The 22,571-nt window shown below is 49.3% G+C and overlaps 1 protein-coding gene across 2 annotated transcripts in view; it reads right to left on the bottom strand.

Annotated features, from left to right (window-relative positions):
- The window catches only part of DNAI1 (dynein axonemal intermediate chain 1), a 140,859-nt gene that overhangs the window by 16,090 nt on the left and 102,198 nt on the right, over window positions 1-22,571 (bottom strand). For both annotated transcript variants that reach the window (XM_035310178.1, XM_035310179.1), the window contains exon 19: window positions 10,981-11,166. In XM_035310178.1, the coding sequence (XP_035166069.1) occupies window positions 10,981-11,166 (186 nt within the window). The remainder of the gene's footprint in view (window positions 1-10,980; window positions 11,167-22,571) is intronic.

Raw genomic sequence — 22,571 nt, 5'->3', positions numbered from 1 at the left:
CAGCAATACCAGCAAAATGTACAGGCTCCAGCTCCAGTTGAACAAGGCACGAGTTAGAGTGTGCTCAGCCCAGGCTGGCAGAGAGAGGAAATGCCTTTTATTAACTCAACTAATATCTAGCTGGAAAATAAAAGACAAGCTTTAGGGCACACGCACTTGTCTTTTCTTCCCAGGTATATTTGTTTGTCTAATAAAGGGTGTTATCTCTGCCCACAGGCTTTGGCTTGCTTATGGTGCTAGACCATCGTGGCTACAAAAGCCCCAGCCCCTTGGGAAGGCGGCTCTCCTCACATTGGCTCGACCTAACGGGTTTAATCTGAAGCATTTGTCTCGGGAATACCAGGGGATGACAGGGACTGAAAAGCTGAAAAAGGCAAATGCTGTAACTGTCCTAAAAAAGGAGAATCACAAACCCGCCGGCTTAACCTCACTTCTCAGAAGACAAGTGGAACAAGCCAACAACCTGTTCGTAAGTGCCTGCAAGGAGCTGCATCAAGGCTAACACGGATTTGTACCAAATAAGTCGCACTGAACCAATCTAATTTCTTTTTGCAACAACATAGTAGGCCTTGTGGACAGGAAAGACACAGATGCCATTTATCTTGACTTCAGGAAGACTTTGCCACTGCCGACTTTGACATTCTGATCCACAAGTGAGACAAAAGCCCGAGATAAAATGGGTGAAAGTTGGTAAGACCCAGCGGAATAGCTGTACCCAGAGCTGCCAGCACAGAGGGATGTGTTGTGTGTTACACAATCAGCTCCTTGGTCTGCAGGGGATCTGGTCAGCATTTCTGCTGGAACTTGGGTACTGGGACAGACGGGAAGGCTGCAGGTGTCCAGGAAGGCAGGGCTGGAGCTTGAAATGACCTTGGTAGACCGGAGATGTGGCCTGGAAAACCTGCAGGTGATTTAACAGGGACAAACGCAAGATGTTGAACGCGAGCAGGGACAAGCCCCTGCACAAATACAGGATGGTGGGGAAGGAGCATCCTACCAGTAGGGCTGGGGGTAGAGGGATAACCACATGGATGGGATCTGGCACTCCTGTGCTGCTCTGAAACACTCGGAGCTGTCCCACCACAGAGAAATGGGAGCATCGTGGCCAGGAACGTGAAATGATCCTTGTGTGCTGGGAAGGGCAGCGTGAGCATGGGACCCATGGGATGCCATGCAGCTAATGGCACATGGTCTGGGGGGTTAAAACAAAAATCCTTGGGGGTTTCAGCCCAAAGGGCTGGAGATGAGGACCAGCACACTGCCCAGGTAGGACAGGTCTCTGTGCTGACCAGGACCCCATGCAGGTGAGGACAGGTCTCTGTGCTGACCAGGACCCCATGCAGGCTCTCCCCACACCAGCAGCAGTAAGATCAGAAACAGGAGGTGTGACCAGGAGAGAGCAGGGCAAGTTTGCCCTAAGATGGCCCTGCATAGTTGGCACCTGGCATCCCACAAGCAGTTGATGAATGTGAGGGTAAGGGCTCCCCTCGGGGAGAGCCTTGGAGCTGCTGTGACTGCAGCTCCCACAGCCAGCAGGGCTGCAAGGCAGCCCCTCTTCTTGGCTTTGCAAAGCTCTTCTCTTCCTTTTCTCCACGAGATAAAAATAATCCTTTTGCGTCAGCTCCATCACCGTGAGCAGCGAGACATTTTATTCATCTGCGATTTCTTCTCTTCTCTCATTTAAACAATTCCCCATTGAGCCCATCAAATTAATTTGAGCAAGGGCCATTATTTGGCCTGCCTGGCGGCGCAGGTGTCTCCTTTTCTTTTCTTTCAGAGGGAGCTGGTAGATGGCACGAGCACGTGCTGGGGAGAGGCTTGGCAGGGGCTGGGAGCAGCACTGGCTGACAAACTCAGTGTGACGGTTGTTATCGGGGTCCCAGAGGTTCAGCAGGGCATGGAGGTCTGTAAATCTTCGCACCCAGTGTCAGGACACATGCAAATGAAGTCTGCAAGCAAGGCGCATCTTAGAGCCATGCTTCTGGGGTGTTTTACAGCCCTACAGACACACTCACCCGGGAGGGAGCTGCCCTCTGTGTCTCTGCTGGCAGCCTCAGCCCTTTTCAACCCAGGCAGGCTGCTTGGGGAAGGGTGTGGTGGGCTCTGGCAGCAGCTTGAGAGGAGTTACAGGGATATGTCACGCTGTTCCTTGAAGCCACATCCTTTCCCACTCCAGGTCATGTCAAATTTCCTGCCTTTGTCACTGCAGCAGATGCCACTGGGCTGGCTCTGCAGGGAAGGACGTTGTCCCAGGGGGGGCAGACGATGCCCAGGGACAAGGTATGCAATATCTCAAGCAATGACAAGCTGAAGAGCTTGAAGAAGAGTAAAAGACCACTCCCTCTGAGCTTTGCACTTGCCTCAGGCATTGCTGGGGCCAAAACACGACTGGGCCAGGCCTTGCAAATAAAGGCCAGTGTCCCGTTTGCTATCCCTGCTGAGTGAGTCCTCAGGTGCTCGGGACACCACACAGCCATAAGATAGAAAGAATGAGTTACATTTTTCCACCTAAGCTGCGTGACCAATACAAACAGGCCAAATCAACCCCTGTGGAGATGCAGAGCCAATGGGGAGCTGCTCACCTGCATCCCAGGGTTATGCATGCTTCCCTGGCCAGAACATCCACGGGATGCCAGCTCCTCCCTGCTGTCCCTTCACCCAACTGTCCTGCTGTGACGGACAACACAGGGAGGCAGGACACCTCACCAGTTGCTGGGTCCTGGTGGGACAGGGGTTCTCCATCATCACACCCCAACATCAGCTCCTCTTCCGAGGTACAGGTGTGTCAGATGTGTCCCAGATGTACTCAGCAGGAGGGATGCAAGGAGAAGAGAAGCTGCAGGGAAGCAGACCCATGGTGATGACCTCCTGCTCAGTCTGGCTCCTGGGGAGACAAGTGTTCCCAACCCCACTTCAAAATGGAGAGGTGCCACATCTCATCCTAGGAGACAGAGAGGCCTGGTCCAGGACCAAGTCTCCCAGGCCTTTGCACCACGTTCTCATGAAAAGCTATCGCTTTGCCCTTCAAATGCACCCTGCGGCTCAGGTGCTGAGCTTGCAAGCTTTCCTCCTCCGCACCCCTGCGGCAGAGCCAGCGCTCAGAAACTGCTCAAGGATCTCTGGAGAAAGAGCAGCTCACCCTCAGACGACCTGCAGGAGACGCGTCCACGCTGCTCCCATCAGCAGGCAGCTGTGATCAGTCACTGCAGGGGCCGAGCACCAAAAGCCTCAGGAGAGGCTGCAGGCTGGCTGGCCTGCTCTCGGACCCAGCCACGCCTGGGAGAATCAGAGCATCCCCAAAAGCCTCCCTCGCTGGCACTGCCGAGGACACGTTTTGAGAGCAGCGCGTTCCCACGGGGCTCCAGCTGGCGTGAGCTCGCCCTGCCTTTGTTCCGGGGCTGTCATTCACATAAAGAAGTGGTGATTTCTAAGGATTGCCCAGTTTTCTGGAGAGGATTTAAATCATGTGCATGGGAAGGAATCCGCAGAGGAGAGCTAAAGAAAGAAATGTGGAGGAAAGGCGAGCCAAGCAGCCATAACGCTGTGCTGTGCCCACTCCTCGGTGCCAAACAGCTTTCTGCAAGGTGTGGGAGAAAGCAGAGGCTCTGAGGAGCTGTGGAAGCTGAACAGGCACATTCAGGCAATCTCCCCAAAAATCCCTTTGAAGATGTCAATCAGGGCTCCTCATTCTCTTGCATCAGGCATTTCCCAGGGCAGGGAGCGATGTCTTCCTTGGGCTGCGGAGGAGCAAAGCTCAGACTGCGAGGGGGTGGTGGGTGTTGAAGTATAACCTGTCCAGGAGGAAGAGGATGAAAAGCCTTCACACAAAGCAGTTCTTCTAGCAACATAACTATGCCACCATGGAGAAATGCAAGGGAAGGAGTAAAATAAGGCACCACCGAAACCATTTTGCTTGGCCAAATTCAGATTTCAGTTATATCCAGAAAATAGCAAATTAAAAGGAAAGATACCAGATTTATTTCAGAAGAACAGTTAGTTCAGTGACTTGATTGTTATTGATCACACAAAAAAATCCCCCAAGCTCTTTCCCCAGCCTCTCTCCAAGCCCCTGGCATTGCAATAAGCAGCAGCCTTACATCACTTTCAAACATGGGCAGCCTTTTTGTCATACAGATCTTCAAAGGAGAAACGAGTAAGTCAAAGCCAGTCCCAGCCAATGTGCAGTATCCCCCAGGCAGCACTTCAGCATCTCACAGGATGAGACTTGCACTTTAGAAATAATTCAGAAGTACTATTGAATTTTCTTAAAACGGGACATTTTCTTGCTCCAATTGCCAGTGTTTCCATTTCACATACTAAACACGCTTCATCCTGAGCACTGAGAATTGACTTCAGCTTAAAATAACTCATAAATACGCTGATGTCTCTCCTCTCTCCCCCAACTGCCAAAGAGGGAGGTCACAGAAAGTGACATTACACAACAAAAATAAGGTTGGAGATGCATGGCCATGAACAGCAAAAAGAAGACCCCCCATCTCTTTGACCTTGGGGTTCAGCAATCCTGCCATTACACAGAGCTCTTTCCTCCTTTCACATACTTTGATGCAAGCTGAAAGTAATTTCACTGAAAATACAGAAGAAATGGTTTAACAACAGAAGATTCAAGCCCTTGAGGTCTACTGCTGGCTTGTTTGGGCTAGCTCTCCAAGCAGTGCTGGTGTCTGAGGTTGCGATGTGTCTGTCCAGGACTCAGAACTCTTTTTACCTGTGATGTAACACTCCCAGACAGCTGGATTTGTGCCATACAGCCACTCTCCTGTGCAAAATGGATATGTGCAGGGTCTCCAGACAGATATATATCCAAAGGCTTTTGATTCTGTGGACTTCGAGTTGTGAGTCACAGGTTTGTGTAGCAAAATGGCCACAGGACACAAACAACATTGCTCACGCACTGAGAAATTGCACACAAGCAGTGTGCAAGACTCTTGCTGTCCTCAGTGTGTGCTAGGGCAGGCATGCATTACCCATGGGGACTGCCACAGCTTCCTTACGGAGAGCCCTGACCCTTTCCCAGGGACAGTGCACGTGTAGTTCATGGCCACAGCACCCCAGCCCCTCACAGCCTGCAGGGTACCAGAGGCCTGGAGCATCCCTGTGGCACCCTTGGAGACTGAGCCATCAGAAGATGAGGGTTTTACGGGGGCAAGCTCCAGACCCAAAGCTCACTGGTACCTACTCAGTCGGTGAGATGCTGTGCCTTGCTGCCAAAACCATCTGTCCTTAAATGGCCCATGCAGGCGACACGGAAAGCTGTGAAAGGCAGAGGTAGGGTTTTTCAAGTCCCTGGATCCACCTTGCAGTGCTCATCTGTTCCCCTAGCAGTACAGAGAGCAGCTATCAGCGACTAGCCTAAATAACAGAGGAAGAACTGAAAGGAAATCAAAAAGCATTTACAGACCTCAGAGGAAGCAAAGCCATCAAGCTGTAGGTCAGGTTTTTTATGAGATTCGAGTTTATTTGTGTGTGCCCCCGTATCAGGGGGCCAAACTGCACCTGGAGGCAGCAGTCCTGATGTAGGCAAGGCACAGCAGTGCTCGGTGCCGAATTCCTCCAGCACTGCTTGAGCTCTGTGCTCTTGGGCTACTGCACAATTAGCCAGCCCTGAAGAGACACAAGGAAATCCTGCCGTCGCTCAGGCTGCACAGAAGCAGATGCATGAATGTCAATGACAGAGGAGCATTTGCATGAGAACGGCGGGACTGGGAATAACACCACTAGAAGAACAAGACTCTTGAACCATTTGGAAAGGGGAGGTGAGCGCTCTTGTTCCAGACAGAATGATAATGCTTCAGAGCTGTTGAAGTAAAAACTCCGGGGACAAAGTGTACTTTCCCTAGTGCTAAACCACTCGCCAGTCCAGGACTGATGTGACCTTGGAGGGTGCACCGAATCTATTACTAATAAATAAATACAGGCAGTCCCACAAGCAGATGGGTTGCACGTCCCGGGACAGAAGAGAGGGAGTTTGTGTCCCTCTCCCTGTGCCGGTCAGTTCATCTCCCAACAGCTACTGAGGCCCCAGGAGACAGCGATGGAGGCAGTGTTGATAGGGACAGGCTGAAGAAGAGATTTCAGACACTCTGCTAATGGATATTGGCTGATGTGACAAGGCGCACGGCACACGCACATGGATAGGAAGGCTCAGTCACCCTTGCCTGTCTCAGTGTGCCCTTGCCTGTCCCAGCACCACCGGGACAGCGAACAAGGTGACTTGCATCTGTAGAAACCAGTAGCAGGAACAGAGACTTAGATAATCATCCTAGATAATCCAAGATAAATATCCAAGATGAGCATCGGACCAAGAGGCTGGCTGCCTCGCTAGCCACAAGCCTGGACACTGTCCAAGAAATTTTCCTTAGCCTCAGCAAATGCTGTATTTTAACCTTTCTTTGACCCGCCTTCTTGTCTTCTCCCACTCTGCTGTGCTTTCCCAACATTTCTAAAAACACTTTACTTTTTTATTTTTTATTATTCTCTCCTGTTTGCCTTTGGCCTTGATGGGTTGTGCCTGGCTATTTTAGCAGTGTTTTTTTTTTTTAAAAAAAAAAACAAACCAAGGCCCACAAGCAACTACATTCTTCTGACTGTGATGACAAAATGCTTTAATTTCTTTTCGGGAACGAAACCCGAAAGGCTTACTAATTAAACAGCACTGCCCCAAACCAATTCTTCTTCCAGCAACGCTTCCCTCGGGTGAACTCAACCACCAAGGTTGTTACAAATTAGGAACAATATTTTATTAGTTAAACAATTCTTGCCTAATGACTGCTGCAATATTTAAGGAGCACTTGGAGTCCAGAAGTGGCCTGGATGACAGCAGAGAGCCACTTGTTCTTAGTGCTGCTTCTTAAAATACTGCAGGAATTTCTGCTCCACCCCTGAGCTCTCAGCAGAAGGATCCAAACTAGCTTCACCAAGACTCTCCAGGAAGCAAAGTATCTGTTGTCATGAGCCTTCTGCCCAAGCACGGGGGTGCTTGGGGAGATGTGTGCTCGGCATGCCAGGAGTGGGACTGTGCTGGTGGCAGTTTGACTGCAAACCCACCTCCAGCAAGCTCTGCTCTCTGCTTTGTGTCTCCTCTTCCCACAAGGTTTGGGTTCAATCCTCTTTGACCCCAAACTCCAGGCTCTCCGGGCTCTTGGAGCTGGTGCTTAGCAGTTGGGTAGTGTGTTCCCAGAGGACTCCCCAGAGCCTCACACTATCTAGGGACAACAGCAATAGGCACAGAAAGCCTTCACCAGGCTCACACCCCATGGAAATACAGCTCTCTGCCTCAAGGCATTGAGAAGTCCTTGTCCCCAGAGACCTCACTCAGCCTGTGGGGTTAGGGAAGGCTCCAGTCCCCACATCACCGGGGTGAGGGTGCAAGGACACCTGCTCTGCTTGGCACGAGCAGACTCCTCACCCAGAGTGTGTGCAGATGTGCCCCCAGCACAAGTGCCTGGGAGGTGGCAGAGTCCCTGTCCCCAGCTTCCTCCCAGCATCAAGGGCACCTGTTCCTGCATGCCATTGAATGATTCAGGAGGCCAGAACTCACAGGGAGTAGCAGGCATTTTTTGAAGCCATTACTCTCTGTCTTGGTGAAAAGTAACTTCTGAAAATGCTACCTGAGTGCTCTCAAAGAGTTCCCCTGTTGGTTTATTTCTGCCAAGTGCTCGTAAACAGGGCTGTGATACCGCTGCTGACAGCAAAACTTGGACTATTAAATAACAGTCCTTAAAGATTCCAAAGTGGTTTACAAACATGAACTAATTAAGCTGCAGATCAACCCTCAGAATTATTTTCATAGCTCTTGAACCTCCCCATACATCTCAAGGACATGAACAGAGGAATGAACCAAGGTCTGATGAGAACCCAGGAGTCCTGATCCTCCCAATTTCCACTAATCCACCCCACCAGCTTTAACTAACAGGCAAAGCAGAATAAATTCAGAGCTGCTGAAATCCCACTGGGATGAAATTAGCTCAGTCTCCCTCTGTGAGCCCTATCCTGGAAGCCCAGCAGCAGCCAAGGAATCTGCAGAACATGGAGCAGACAGCACCACATCTATTTTTAGGGGAAGAAAGAGGATTGGGAATGACATGTGGCTATTAAGAGCTCTCTCTAAAAAGGGTGATTAGTCTGCTAGTCATACCTGTCAAAAGCAGCTGTCCCAGCTGTGTGGGAAGCTGGCAGAGAAGCTTCATAGGCAAACCCCTGTGACACTGGTGTGAAACAGAGAGGTTGTGGGACCTGGATGAGCCCATGGCTGCCCTGACCCATTGGCACACTGAGATCTGCCAGGCCTCAGCAAGACCTTCCCATCTCTGAGGCTGCCTAGAGAGGTTGTGGAGTCTCCTTCTCTGGAGATATTCAAGGCCCATCTGGACGCCTACCTGGGCAACCTGCTCTGAGGAACCTGCTTTGGTAGGGGGCTTGGACCCGATGATCTTTCAAGGTCCCTTCCAACCCCTACAGTTCTGTGATTCTGTGATTCTTTGATTCTGTGATTTTGTGATCTCTACAGGAGCTGATGGGAACAAGACTGGGCAGCTGAGAAAGCAGATGCTTTGTTTGATGCAAAGGCCACAGCTTCCAGAAGCACCATCCATGGCTTCTCCTCCTGGGTTTCAGGCAGGTGTCCCCCCAGGGCTCTGCAGGGATCAGGTGCTGGAGAGGCCAGATGGGGGTACCCAGATATGGACCCAGACACAAAGTGGTTTCTCAATCAGCAAGGAGACAACCAGGATGCAAGGACTCTCTGCACTTCTAAAAACATAGGGATATTCTGCTCCTGTTAACTTGGCTCTGGGGACTCCCAGAAAAGAGGGAGAAGTTAAGACATTTTACAGAGGAAAGCGGACTGCACAGGGTAAGGGCTTAAAGAGCGCACTGATTTGATCTTCAAAGAAGCTGGGATCAATACTCTGAAAGTGCATCTGGATCCCCACAGCGAGATGATACTCCTGCAAGTACAGCTGGAGGTTTGCAGCTAAGGACACGGAGGTTGGCGCTGGCACAGCGAGGAGGTGGACAGGAGGCTGCAGCAGATGACACTACCTGTTCTGCCAGGGCTTGACCCCCCTCTTTTAAAACACCCTCTCACAGCTGCTGAGCATCCCCACTGCAGGGCCCCAGTCACCATCATTTGGCATGGCAGATGCCACCTTGGATACAAAGATGGGCCCAGCAACTCCATCCACTCTCTTGTCCACTTACAGCACAGAAAAACAGATGAACTGGCTGGGAGAAGAGCTGGCTGTAGCCAGGAGACCTGCACGCACCACCAGCTATGCCTGAACATCCCTTCTCTTTCTCCACATGTGGAGGAAACATTTAATTCAGTGTTTAGTGTCCCTTCAAGCCTAACCAAGCAAGTGGAAGACAGATAGCTTAATAACATCAGAGGAGCAGAGTCCATTTCCATCCCATTTATACACTGCCTGGGATATCGTACCTATTGCTTTAGGGTCAGCAGCAGGTGATTGTGCCATTCCTGAACTCAGCTTAAACTGCTTTGGCAAGAACAGGCAATTTCCCTTCCAGAAAGTTTGCAAAGGGGGAGGATTTTAAGAGATGGCAGGATTTGTACCTGTGTGGAGGGCTGCTCCTGGCCACCAGGAGTGGAGACATTTAAATTCATTCCGACCCATGGCAGTGCATTGCTGGATGCTGTTCACCCCACAGATGGGTGTGTGGAGGAGAGCAGACACATTTCTGTGTGAGACCCATCTCCACCGGTGAACCCTTGTGAAACCAGGGCCAGCCGCAGAAACGATGCTCACCCATGCCCCAGAAGGACTTGTAAATCAACTGGGAAACTTGTCCTGAGTCAGGCTGAAGGCAGTCCTGACAGCTCAGATTGTCTTAGGCTGTGGTTCTGATGGAAATATAAAAGCATGAAGTGATAGATAGTGTTTGTGGAGACACTAACCTCCACAGCTCCTGCACACCCCTAAGAAACCACTACATGACTGTGTTTTGTATGTTCTCTCAGCATAGAAGATTTGCATTTCCAGTGGTGTCCATCAGCAGGGGCTTTTTAAAAATCAGTCAGAACACTCTGGACTGACACCAGGGTGATTAGTTTCCTGCCAAAGACCTTGCTTAATGCAGTTGGCTGGTAGAGTATATGAAACCTTTGGGGATATATAAATAAAAAATGATCACCCTGAGATATTGCTTTCTGGGATCAGTTCTAAAAAGCCTGAAACTGAAAAAGCTCCATTAAACAAGGGACAACTGGTTATGAGAATTACTTGGGCTCAGAAATGATGCTGTGTTTACAACAGTACAGTTCCTGTCTGGATGAAGCCCATAAAGTCTAATAAAGGAACCATGTGGGAGAGGTTCAGCATCCTACAAGACTGGCACTCATGGCTGGGTGGGAAAAGGGGCTTCACTGACTCTGAGAGGCATCTGCATCTCATTGCTGTCACTTGAGAAAAGCATCCCATGTCTCCTCGCTGATTTAAGGTAGTACTTGCTCATTTACAGGACACGGTGACACAATGGTCAGGGCGCAGGCTCTGATGATCCAGAAATACAAGAAGACAGACAGCATGGGCTCTATGGGAGGACTTGGGAAGGAGCTGGGATCACCTTTACTCAGTTTCAAGGAGTTTTGTGAATAAAACCCAAAGTTCAGAAAAGATGTGATCTTTGGTAAACATATGAACCTCTGCAGAGTTTGTGGGTTTGCCTGGAGCACTGCAAGAAAGCACCTTCTCACTTGCAATAATCCCACAGAGAGCAAACCTCCTTCTCACCACTCCCTGCTCCTGCCCAGGAGCTAACTGAGCCTTTGTAGTCTGATGGCAACAGAGGCAGGGATCTGACATCCCAGATGTCCTGCTCAAAAGGCTTGGGGTCTTAAGCACCTTGTAAGAGCAGCTTTGCCAACCTTGTTGCACAGAGGAGAGCGGACAGTGAAGAGGCATGAAGAGACCTGCTGAAGTTTGGTGCATCAGTGGTCCTTACCTTGGGCATCTTGCGCAGATTGGGAGAGAGCTTCAAGCAAGTGATGTGGCCTCTCTCATCTCCAATTATGACAACGGGGTACACGGGGTTAAACCGGATATGGGTTATTTTATTTTTCTTCTTGGCCACCACTATCTGGCTGCACAGAGCTTCATACTTATTAATGCTCAGATCAAACACGTGGGCCTGGCGGGAAAAAAAAGGAAAGAAAAGGGTTAATCGGGCAAGAACATTCCTCAGCAGAGTGATGCCTGGAGAAATCACAGAGAGAAAAGGTCCCAAAGAAAGGCAGCTTCAGCACACAATTACCATCTGCCTTCAGAGGCTTTGTCCTCTTTTAAGCAAGTGATGTGCAGAAGCTGCCTGCTGCTTTTGAGGGACTGTCCTGCAGGGACTCACGGAGTACGGACCAGTTCTCTGATGTCGGTACAAGCTCTTCCCAAGACCCTGGCAAGGCTCCAGCTGATCTGGACTGGAAAAGGCTCAGAGCTGGCATGGCTAACCCCACGGGTCTTAAGCCCCCTTCCCAGTGCTGTTAGTAATGAGACAATCAGGTGTTAAAGCACAGTCTAACACAGATTGATGCTCTGAGCGGGAAATGCTGTCAGAAGTACTGATTACCCTTTACTGCAGAGCTTTCTAACATCTCCACCTTAATAATAACATTAAAGAATCAAATCAGCAATTAACAGGGAAATTATGGGAACATGGACAGTACGATTAAGGATGTACCCTGGAGTAAAGCAAGGGAAATACAGGCAAACACACAGCACAGAACAGTTTGGTGCTGTCAGTCCACTCCGGTCCAGGTGCTGCGGATGCTGTGCCAAAACAGAAGTCCTTCTCCCATGGCACTGACAGGTAAAGGTTGGCCAACGGGAAAGGCAAGGATGGAGGGAGGCAGACCTGAAGTCGGATTCCCACCAGCACGGACCTCATACCTACGGCACTAGTAATCAGTGGCACAGACCTGCCACATCGCCAACTGCACGGTAACGCACGTTTCGCCACGACTCCAGTGCGAAGAGTGGAAGTTACTCAAGAGAATGTGTTAACCTAACATTGTCTCCCAGTAATTGCAATTAGCTCCTGTCATCACTACAGGCTGCAAAGGCTAATAAAACATGACGTTCCTCTCTTCCCTGGTGCTGATGCGAGCCCTCTCCAGCATGCTGGACTCACACCTTCAATCCATAATGCACACCTTCAGTTTTATGTTTGTTTGTTTTTTTCTCCTTTTTGTCTTCAGAAAAACTAAAGAAGGCATTATTTAATGCTAACAAGTACAGTGGGAATACAGGGGAAATAAGGACTGAACTATTTGTGTATCTCCTGCCAGCTGTATCTTGTTTACCAGCTCTTAGGAGCCTGATGAAATGTATTATTTCAACGTTGTGGCCATGCCCACAATTTGAATCTAGGAATTATCTGAAATCTGACAGCAGTACACTATAAAAGCTTATTCCAAAGAGTGTGAAAGGTTTTGTATCAAATCACTACATGTGCTTTCTCATCACACTACAAGTTGGTGGATTTATCTGAATCTGTGTACAGCAAAGAGCTGGGCAAGCTGCAGGAGCACAGGCACCAGGCAGTCTCACGTGTTGCTGTGTCCTCATAGCCATTTGTGATATCCTTGGGCTGGGCTGTGGAATCAAGCAAAGGTTTTTCAGATGCAGAAAACAAGATGAGGAAAAGTCCCTTCATGCTGGAGTAAAGAAAGACTTTTCCAGACATGGAGGAGCTTGGGAAGTAGAGAGGATTCTTAGACATGTTTTAGAGAAATCCATGACAGTTTGCAATTCAAGAAGGGAATCCAAAGCAGCATCAGCTACAGATAAGGATCTGCAGTTTGGAGAGCCCTTCCCTGTGCCCCAGCATCAAAAGAATAGCTGGAAAAAAGATGTCAGACTGATCCACTCATAATATCAGATGCCAGAGCTAAATTCTGAATCTCAACCTGAAACTTGAAGACCCACACTCCAGCCAAAGTAATCCCAATTTCCTCCCTCTAGGCATTAAAAAGAGTTTCTGTCCTGCCTTGTACTTATGCCTGCTGTCTTACTGTCTCCGAAAAGGAACAAGCTCTGTTTTAAGCACATCAGCCCCCCATGACCCACACTCGCTGAAGGCTTAATTGCTTGCCTTCACAGAACACATCTTTATTAATTTACGGACGTGATTCACCTCTCTCCCCAATGGCACAAGCTCAATGCTAACTAACCTGAAAGCCCGGGAAACACCCCTTGCCTGAGTAGCATCGATTAATCCAGAAAAACAAAGGCAGCATGGAGTCAGCGGCCAGGTTTGTTTCAGCAGCGAGGTCTGCACTGCTGCTTTACCAGGCTGTCAGTGTATCACACCTGCACGCCACAGCCAGCAGTGCAGCGTAGCAAAGATGGCATTGTCTGAAGGCTTGGCTGGGGGTGCTGAGCGATGCAAATTACTCGGGGCGAGGCTGTTTTTCAAAAATGCCACCGACAGCCCAGACAAGCAGAATGCCTGGGACAAGAACTTGAAACCATCAGCAGCGTGGAGAAGGTCAAAAGCAAACAAGTTTATGAATGTTCCTACTATAAAGCTCCTCTTTTATGAGCTTCTAAACAAATAGGCTTGTTTTCTTTTGCCAAGGGAATCATGGAAAAGAACAAACTATTCCAGTTCTCCAGCTGGAAACAACAGCCTCATATCAGCTGGCAGGCGCTCCAGATGGAGGGGTGGGCCACAGGCGTTAGGAAGGGCTTCAGAGGTTTTGATTTAGAGCTTACAGGCTCTCTCGGGGGAGGAAGAAATGGGGTCAGACCAACACTGTGCCTCGGGAGTATCCTGAAAGGGGCACAGGGCTTTGCACAACACTTGAAGCAGCCTCATGGTGCTGCAAAGAGCTGACCAGCTCCAAATGCAGATCTGCCTGGGGTTTGGGGCAGGGCTTTCTGCCCTAAGAACAGGAGACTGAAATCCTGCAGCTCTCCTTGAGGGTCCTAGGCCCAGAAGCTACCCAGCTGGCTCAGGTCGTGGGATTAAGGAATACAGATTAAGGAAGCATTTCCCATCTCAGAGATCCACCTGCAGCACACAGCTGCTCTCCATCTCACCACTCCAGTGGCCTTTCCCTCCCCGCCAGACTACAGATCACTGCTTACCTGCAAAGACAGCCCGCAGGGCTCACAGGATGAGCCCTCTCTGGGTACCTGACCCCGACATGTGCCACCTAACCCTGAGCATGACTCCAGCATCAGACCCATGGGGATGAAAGCAGCCACCCAGATGCTGCCAGGCAGCTGGTGTCAATTGGCTTTTCTGATGAGGGCTGATGTTTGCGTAATTTCCACATGTGGCAGACAAGCATATTTACATAATCACTTACAAACAGCGTGTCAGATCATCGTGGACTCCTACAGCTCACAGGGCAGATGCTTCTACCCATCTGGCCCCCAGTTCCTCTCTCAGTACCACAGCATCACCCAGGCTTGTAGCTGCAGCCACGCAGGAAGGCAGCGATGCTTAACAGCATGTGACACTTCACAGGTCAATGAGTCCATGGGAAATACAGCAATTTGCTCATGGTCCCAGAAGCGGAAAGTGTAACTTTGATGGGAAGACAGCACGTAATGACGTGCCAGCACTGTGCCTGTGCTGGGACAGCAGCTTGGGTTTTAATGGTACTGATAACTGTGTAGGAACAAAAAGCACCCCAAAAATGTATCCTTGTTACTGATTACAAACCAGTGATGGGCTCCCTGCACTTATCCAGAAACAGCTTAGAAAATCCAGCGTGGAGGTTTCAAACACCTGGTTTGCAGCCCTTGAAAAGTGTTTCCACTGTGCTACATGTCCCCAGAGGCAGCTGGAGCATCCTGACAATACAGTTGTTTTTCTCTGACACCTTCTGCAGATCCTGCAGAAGCAAGACAGGGACCCTCGGGTTCTGCAGCCCTGCTGCTTGCAGACCACAGCAGACAACTTCATTTGTTCTGCTAGGCATTGAAATAATGGAAAGGGCTTTTCAGTCAACAACCACCAAAGGAAACCTGGAGTCACAACCCCAAAGTGTCAGACAGTCTCATGATAGATATGCCAGGCAGATGTTCAAAGCAAACTTCTCCGTGAAGGAAAGACAGTAACTCTGATAAGCCAGTAGACCCCAAAGATGAGCACTGAAGTTAAGCAGATGCCCAGTTATCTCTGAGATGGGATCAGGTGGATCCAGCAGCCTCTGTCAGATGCTTTTTATTCAATAAGAACATATTTAACTTACCATCAGGGTAACAACAGAGCCTCCATGGCACTGGCAATAATGGCTATAACTGCTGAGCTGCAGTTGCAGAAAATATTTGACACAAATGAGCAGCCTTGATGCCTGGCTCTCAAACAGCTGGAGGAGAAATTCAGCTCAGTTGCATCCAGAATCATGCAAATACATCCCACCTCCAGAGACTCCCCAGTGAGGTTCCTCATGGCCACTCTGTAAGCTTGGCACAGTGCAAATCCAAGGCTATTAATGTATCTCCAGCATCAAACCATGTTCAGCGTTTTGAACACTTCACTTCTCCCCGCCTGCTATGCAAGCTGCATTTTCAGCCTGAAAGCCAGCCCGATCTCCTCTGCCCAGCAGCTGCCAGCAGCTCCGAGGAGATGTGGAGCCCTCTGTCCTTGCGCTCTGCTGTCCCCCCTGTCCTGCAGCACCACAGCAGGGAAGGAAATGTCAGCAGATCCAGGGGCAAGCTGCACCCTCCAAGCAGCACCACACAAAAGCAGCCAAGCTCTCTGCCAGCAGAAGAAAAGGCTGACGTTTGTGGACCATGAGGATGAAAACCCAAGAGCTACCTTGACCTAATCTGCATTTACTGCATGCCTCAAGCACAAGCTGAGTCTGCAGTGGATGCAGCCTTTGCTGTCCTTTTCTCCTGGGTCTACAAGCCTTCATCCCCCAGCACTGGTCTGGACAAAGCCTCCATGCTCAAAAAAAACCTGTCAGGAACCAGAACCAAGGCTGGGGGAAATATACGGATGTGTGTAAGAACAAAGCAGATGTACCTGGTAACTTGGCAACTAAGAATAACATCAGTGCAAGAGCAAAAGGTGAGGGGTGATTTAATATCGTTCTGCCCTTTACCAGCTGACATCTCTTTCTTTGCTTGGCTTTCACTGTCTGTGTGATGGATTTCCCTCATTTTCTTGACTGAATCATGGTACCTCATCCATTGGTGAACTCCGTAGATGATTTATTCCAAATTCTCAAGTAATATATTTAACAAGTTGTCAGGTCGCCCCCAACCCTTGGTCTAGCACCGGTGCATCCTAAAGGCACTGGGCAGGCAGGGCAGCCCCAGCTTGCATCGAGGCTAGCTGCCATATGCTGGAGGACTTAATTTATGCCATTGCTACAGTTCCACGGCAGCTAGGTCAGTCTGGGGAGCAGCTCCAGTACAGTTATTTTCTTTAGGAGGACATTTTCAAGTCACACGTGTAATTTGAATGGGCTGTAAGATATCCAACGCATGAGGCAGGCCGGGGCTCTGCAGGAGGAAAGGGGACCTGGCTCAGAAAACCTTTGTTGCCTCCCTCTTTCGGAAAGGACGACACAGGAATGCTGATCCTCTGCTGCCTACACCAGCACCAGGCAGACCCATAAACACACAGGTGCTCACTGCACTTTCATGCCAGTGGAGCAGGACTCACCCCAGCTCTGTTACAGGCATGTTCAGAGGTAGCTTTGAGCTCAGGAGGGTGAGCAGGAGTCCAGGAAAGCCACTTTGAGCTTTTTGTTTGAGTTCAGCCAGGTAGCTGAATGCCCTGGGGTGCAGGAGAGGACCAAGAGCATCCCTCAGCCCTGCAGCATCTCCTGCCGTGCAGCATCTCCACCTGCTGCTCCAAAGTGTGCAACACGGCAGGAAAGAGAAGGTCTGTGCCACCTGGCTTAACATGGGGGCGGAGGGGAGGGCTTCACTGTAGGGCTGCATCTCTCTGCTCTACCTCATTCACTAAGAACTGGGTCGCTCACGATTTGACATGGTAGGAAAACAGCCTCAGCCTCAGCTGATTTGACTCAACTCCCACAAGCCAGTAAGAAACCGAAGCCTCAGCATGCGAAGAGCTGTTATTCATTCAGACAGGCTGAGGACCATTTAACCTCCACAGAAAACCCTGTCACATTGTTTTACAAGGAAGTGCTTGTTTATCTGAGCTAATTTTCCTGTCAGTCACCACTTCCTGCCAACCAGCTCTGCTCTGGCAGTCTCAGTGATTAGGGTAATCTTCTTCATGTCTTGGTCCTGCACACTCCTGAAAGCTGTTATCGGGTGCTAAATGGCTGATACATGCTACCCCAGAGCTGGCTGCACTTCAGTTTGCTATATATGATTTTCCTGTGCTGCCCATGACTCTTTTATTTTTTTCTCTTTAACATTAATAGCATGCTTTGGAATGAATCACAAACTGAGCTAATGTTTCTCACACCTCCTCACAAAGCCTCCTTTTACTCTTCAGTTTTATACCAAATTTAATTTGTTACTTTTCACATCACTTCTGAAAGGTGAAAGCCAAACAGAGAAACTAATCTGCACTGAACTCATGCGATGCTAGGCTGATAACAGCAGCCAGCACCTCTGCACTATGCTGCAATCCCTTCTGTAACACCAGGGATGACCCCTCTTTAGAGACCAGCATCCAAAGCCCAGCCTGAGCCCTGCTCGTGTTTATGGGGTGACTGCCCCTGCATCTGCCAGGGTTTGACTCACGAAGCACGGCTGCAGTGTTGGTGAGAGCACAGCAGTGTGGTCAGTCCCAGCCCCAGCCTGCCCCATGGTCCTGCTGCTTCCCCACTAAGTGCTCATTTCCCACTGCACATTTGGTTTGCGTTTTTATTGAATTTCATCTCATTGATTGCAAATTGCTGCTGAGGTTGTCGAGCTCAGTTACAGTTCCAGTTCTGGCACCAAAGCACTTTTAAGTCCTGCCCACTTAGTCCCACCACAATTACTGCTGAGTTTCAGCGCCAGCCCTGTCCCTGAAGCATCCTTAGCAGTGCTGCACACTACTGAGAACCATTTCCATTGTGCCACATCCACCTTCTCACCTGCCTTGTAGTTTCCTTACAGGCTTGTGCCAGCAGTGTTCCTGAAGTCACCCTGTATAGATGAATTATGTCTCCTTCCTCTGATCTACCAGGCCTGCTACTTCCAAAAACTGTATTAGATCAGCTTTATGTGATACGGCATTACTAAAGCCTTACTAGACTGGCTGTTCTTTGATCTGCCGGTGCTTATGAATAGATCATTCAATTACTTGTCCCAGAGTCTTTCTGGATAGCACATTTAGGCTGACTACTCTCTCCTGTCTTGTTGTGATCTTGAGAGTGGGCAAAAAGTCATTCTGTCCTCTGACACTTCCCTACTGTACCAGCCCAAATCAAATACCTGAAGGGTGAAGAACTGCAAGGCTGTTTCAACCAATTCCTTACGTGCCCTGGGGCAAATCTGCCAGGGCTGTGCTACACGAACATATCCCAGTTGTGTCAGTCCCCTGGCTCTCCTCCTACCATCGCCCACAGCCCAGCCCCTGGTGTCAGGCTGGAACTACCTCCTCTTCATCTAGGATCAGGCTCCATCTCTTCCCATGTTGGCAGGGTCCTGGCTATGCCCCGTGTCAGTGCTGGATGCTAGGATCCATGCAAAGGCAGGCACGAGCAGGGGCAGCACAGAGCATGAAGGGGGAAGCGGTCACATCTCTCTGCCACTTGCAGTCCCCGCAGCAAGCCAGCAAAGCTATTCATAAGGCAGGTATTGAACTGTCATGGTTTGGAGACTGGCATTTAAAAAGAACCAGCACAGATTTCAGGTTGTTATAAAATGCCAAGCAACAAACATCAAGGTTCAGGAGCTGCTGTCTCTGCATGGAAGGAAGGAGCAGACAACTGGGGGGCTCTCAGTGGCCCTAATGCCAATCACCCCCACTTGCAAATTCAAACCTAAATGAGGGGCCATTCCCACTGGCAGCTGATAGCAAAGAGCAGAAAAGCATGCAGGAGCAGTTTGCTAAACTCTTTCAGATATTCCTGATGGGCTCAGTGTCCCTGGTAGGTTTTCACACAAAGTCAAGCAGGTTAATCAAAGAAATCTTTGGAGATGCTGCCCAAGCCATTTGTTCACACGTCTGTTCGCACATTCATACAAGCAGAAAAGGGCAAAGTTGGTTCCTGTGTGGCTGAATGAAATAGTTAGTCTCAGCAGGTGGGTTTTGTTAAAATGTTATATCTCATAAGCTGACAGAGCAATAGCTCTAGTAATGAAAACCTGGCCTGGGAGCATCTGTGTAAGAAACATTCCATGCAAAGCCACTGATAAAGGTTTAAATCCATCAGCTTGACTTTTTGCCGAAACCAACTACTGTGTGCTCACAAAATCACCTCACCTGCCGCTCAGTTGCTATGGGACACGGGGCAGTGAGCAGCAGTGTCCTGAGCTGGCTGATGCATCTTCAGGTTTGGAGCCCACCAGAACACCCTGTGAAAGCCTGGGAGCTGTGACAGAGTAGAGGTGAGGACCCGGACCCTGCACAGACACACAGCAGTCTTCTGGACTAAGAGAAGCTGCTGTGGGAGAGAAATCCCTGAGCACAGAGAGCCTGGTGGCTGCGGGAAGAGAAGGAAGGACTGTCTGGCTGGCTTGCAGAAAGTGGAAAGCAGCATTAATCCCAGGGACTCTGTCCATCTACCTCACTTAGCTTTGACATGTCACCAGCTCTTGTTTAAAAGCAAACATGAGTCTGCCCAGCAGTCCACATCAATCTTAAAGATTCAGCAGGGAATAAGAAAGAGCCTTTTAGGGTTTGTGGTAGAAGAAAATGAGCAGTTTTACTCAAAAACAACCACTTTGCTGTGAATGCAATTTAGAAGCCATTTTAAGAAAGTCCCTGCCCACTTCAGCTGGCTCAAAGGTCCTTCTGTGTGATGGCAAAGGGCTTTATACTCATTTAGTGTTTTCACACACCAGGAATTGCCCAGCCCTGCAAGGACAGCAGCAGTCCCCAGAGCACAGGTGGTCCCACGGACTACTGCAGAAGGACAGGAGGAAAGACTTGGATGTGGCAGGGACATCTGCAGCCATCAGGAGCTCGCAGTCCTGACCCTCCTCAGAGTAGTGAGCAATGTCGAGAGGTCTGCCAGCATACCTGATTCGTGCCCCACAAGGAGAGGCAGGATTAGGTCCAAAATACCCTCTGAAATATTTGCAAATCTGAAAGGTTTAGCATGCCTCTTATCTGCAAAGTCACTCAAGCTTTTAAAGACAGAGGCTGGCTTCCAGTCAATGTTAAATGGGCAGCAAGTCTCTGGGAATTGCTCTATAAAGGCACGCACATGGCAGTGCTAAAATGGTGTTTCTCTCCAAGCTGGGAAAGAACAGGTAACAAGGTGACAGACACTTCTTCAGCATCTTACCCAGTAACACACAACAGAAACATGGTCTTCAAGACTCCTCATACAGAACATTTGTCCAGTGAAATGTGCTTATATAAGCAGGAAAGGGCACGCCTGCTTCCCAAGCAGCACAAAGCATTAGCTAGTATGCTGAAGGTCATCTCAAGTATTTCATATCCTGAAAGGTCAACAGCTTCAGTAATGGGGGAAGAGTCCTGGAGCCCTGGAGCATATGTCTGCCTTGCTTTCTCTGCAGTGTGTGCACTCAGATGGCTTTTATCTAGAGGCTATCAATATTTACTAAGGGCAGCTACAACATCACCCTGCTCTTGCTGCATTAGTCATGAAGGACACAAACCACAAAAACATAATGGCAAATGGTCTTGTATTTAATGCATGCTCCTGAGTCACCTGCTGTAAAGCCCCTGGGATGCTCCTTCTCACACAAGGACATTTCATAGTGTCACAGAGTTACAAGACAATTCAGATTGGAGGGACCCTCAGAAGCCTCTAAATCGAAATTCTTCCCCAAAGCAGGGTAAGCTCTGAGGTCAGGTGTGACTGCTCAGAGCTCCACCTAGTCTGGTCTTTAAGACCACCATGGAGAGATGGTACAACCTATCTGTGTAAGATGTTGCACTACTTGACTGACTTCATGATGAAAAAGTTTTTCCTTACATCCAGTATTAAGCTTTCTTGTTTCAATTTATTTCAACTGTTGTCACAGAATCACAGAACTGTGGAATGGTTTGAACTGGAAGGGACCTCAAAGACCACCTAATTCCAGCCCCCTGCCATGGGCAGGGACACCTCCCACCAGCCCAGGCTGCCCAAAGCCCCATCCAGCCTGGCCTTGGGCACTGCCAGGGATGGGGCAGCCACAGCTCCTCTGGGCAGCCTGTGCCAGGGCCTCACCACCCTCACAGTGAAGAATTTCTTTCTAATATCTAACCTCAGGATGTGTCTTGTCGTCCCTTCCTGCACTGCTGTGAGGAACCTGGCTCTAACTTATTGATGACCTCCTTGTAGGCATTGTCAGGCTGCTGTTAGCTCCCTGCAAAGCCATCCTTTTTCCAGGCCCACCAAGCACAGCTGGACAATGCCATTACAGTCATTGCATGGGGCAGCTGTGACCTCCAGCCTGGGATCCAGACATCTGGGAACGCTTGTGACAGTGGTGTCTGGCTTTTTTAGCAGGCGTAACAATTCGTGCATAAATTCAGCATAAGAAAACATCCACATGCCCAGAGTGTGCCAGACTTGAATGTCTGTAGCATCGCCCATGTACAGCACAACCTTCCAACACCACGTCCTTTCTGAAGGAAAGTAAGTAAAAGAACCCTAAGAAAGAAGTTTCGTGTGTCTGGTTCGAGCTTTTACATGTTTCAATATTTATTTCTGCTTCAAGTGGAAGTTTGAGATAGGCTCAAAGCAAGATCCCAGAGGTGAATCCTGCTGAATGCTGCAGGGATTGAATTGCTCCCCTACCCATTTCCCTGCTCTCTGTTCTTCCAATAAGCTGACCAATGTCCCCAGATCTTCTGCACCCTAAATTCGGGAGTTTGGCATCCAAATCCACCTCCACAGTCTGTTTTTAATTCCAAAGCAGGTCTCTGATCCCACCTATCCTTTTTCTTCGTGTTAGGTTTCTACCACTTGGAGTCTAAAACCACGGAAATGAGGTGCTATCTAACCTCACGTATTTCAGTGCTAATCACATCAGCATCTGCACCCAGGTCCCTGCAGGAGATAGCCTGGAGGGACCACAGAGCTGCTGCCAGCCAACGGAGCTGCAGCACTCATGTTTAGAAATAGATCTCTCCACCTGTCTGCTTTAGGAAACACTATGGAGTCTTCAAGGAACGTAAGTGTCATTTGAAATGCAATCACAGAGCAAAACTGCAGCAGACTCAGCAAACTGATTAAAACCAATGCCAAATGCTCACTAGCAACCGCTTTGAGGGCATCCAGCAAAGACTAGCTTCCATAAAAGCAGTTGACTGTCCACTCCTTTTAAAGTCAAGCCATTTATTTAGCACCTAGCTATAGAACTGGGAGCTTCTTTTCAGGCAGCGTTGGCACAGACATGCACGTCTCAGGGATCATTTTATTTTATTTCAATTTTCATTGCAAGTCATTTATGCACGTTCTGAAATAAAATGGCCATCAGGCA

Source organism: Oxyura jamaicensis, chromosome Z (assembly GCF_011077185.1).
Source record: "Oxyura jamaicensis isolate SHBP4307 breed ruddy duck chromosome Z, BPBGC_Ojam_1.0, whole genome shotgun sequence".
NCBI lineage: Eukaryota > Metazoa > Chordata > Aves > Anseriformes > Anatidae > Oxyura > Oxyura jamaicensis.
This window is presented reverse-complemented; position numbering and strand designations above follow the sequence as displayed.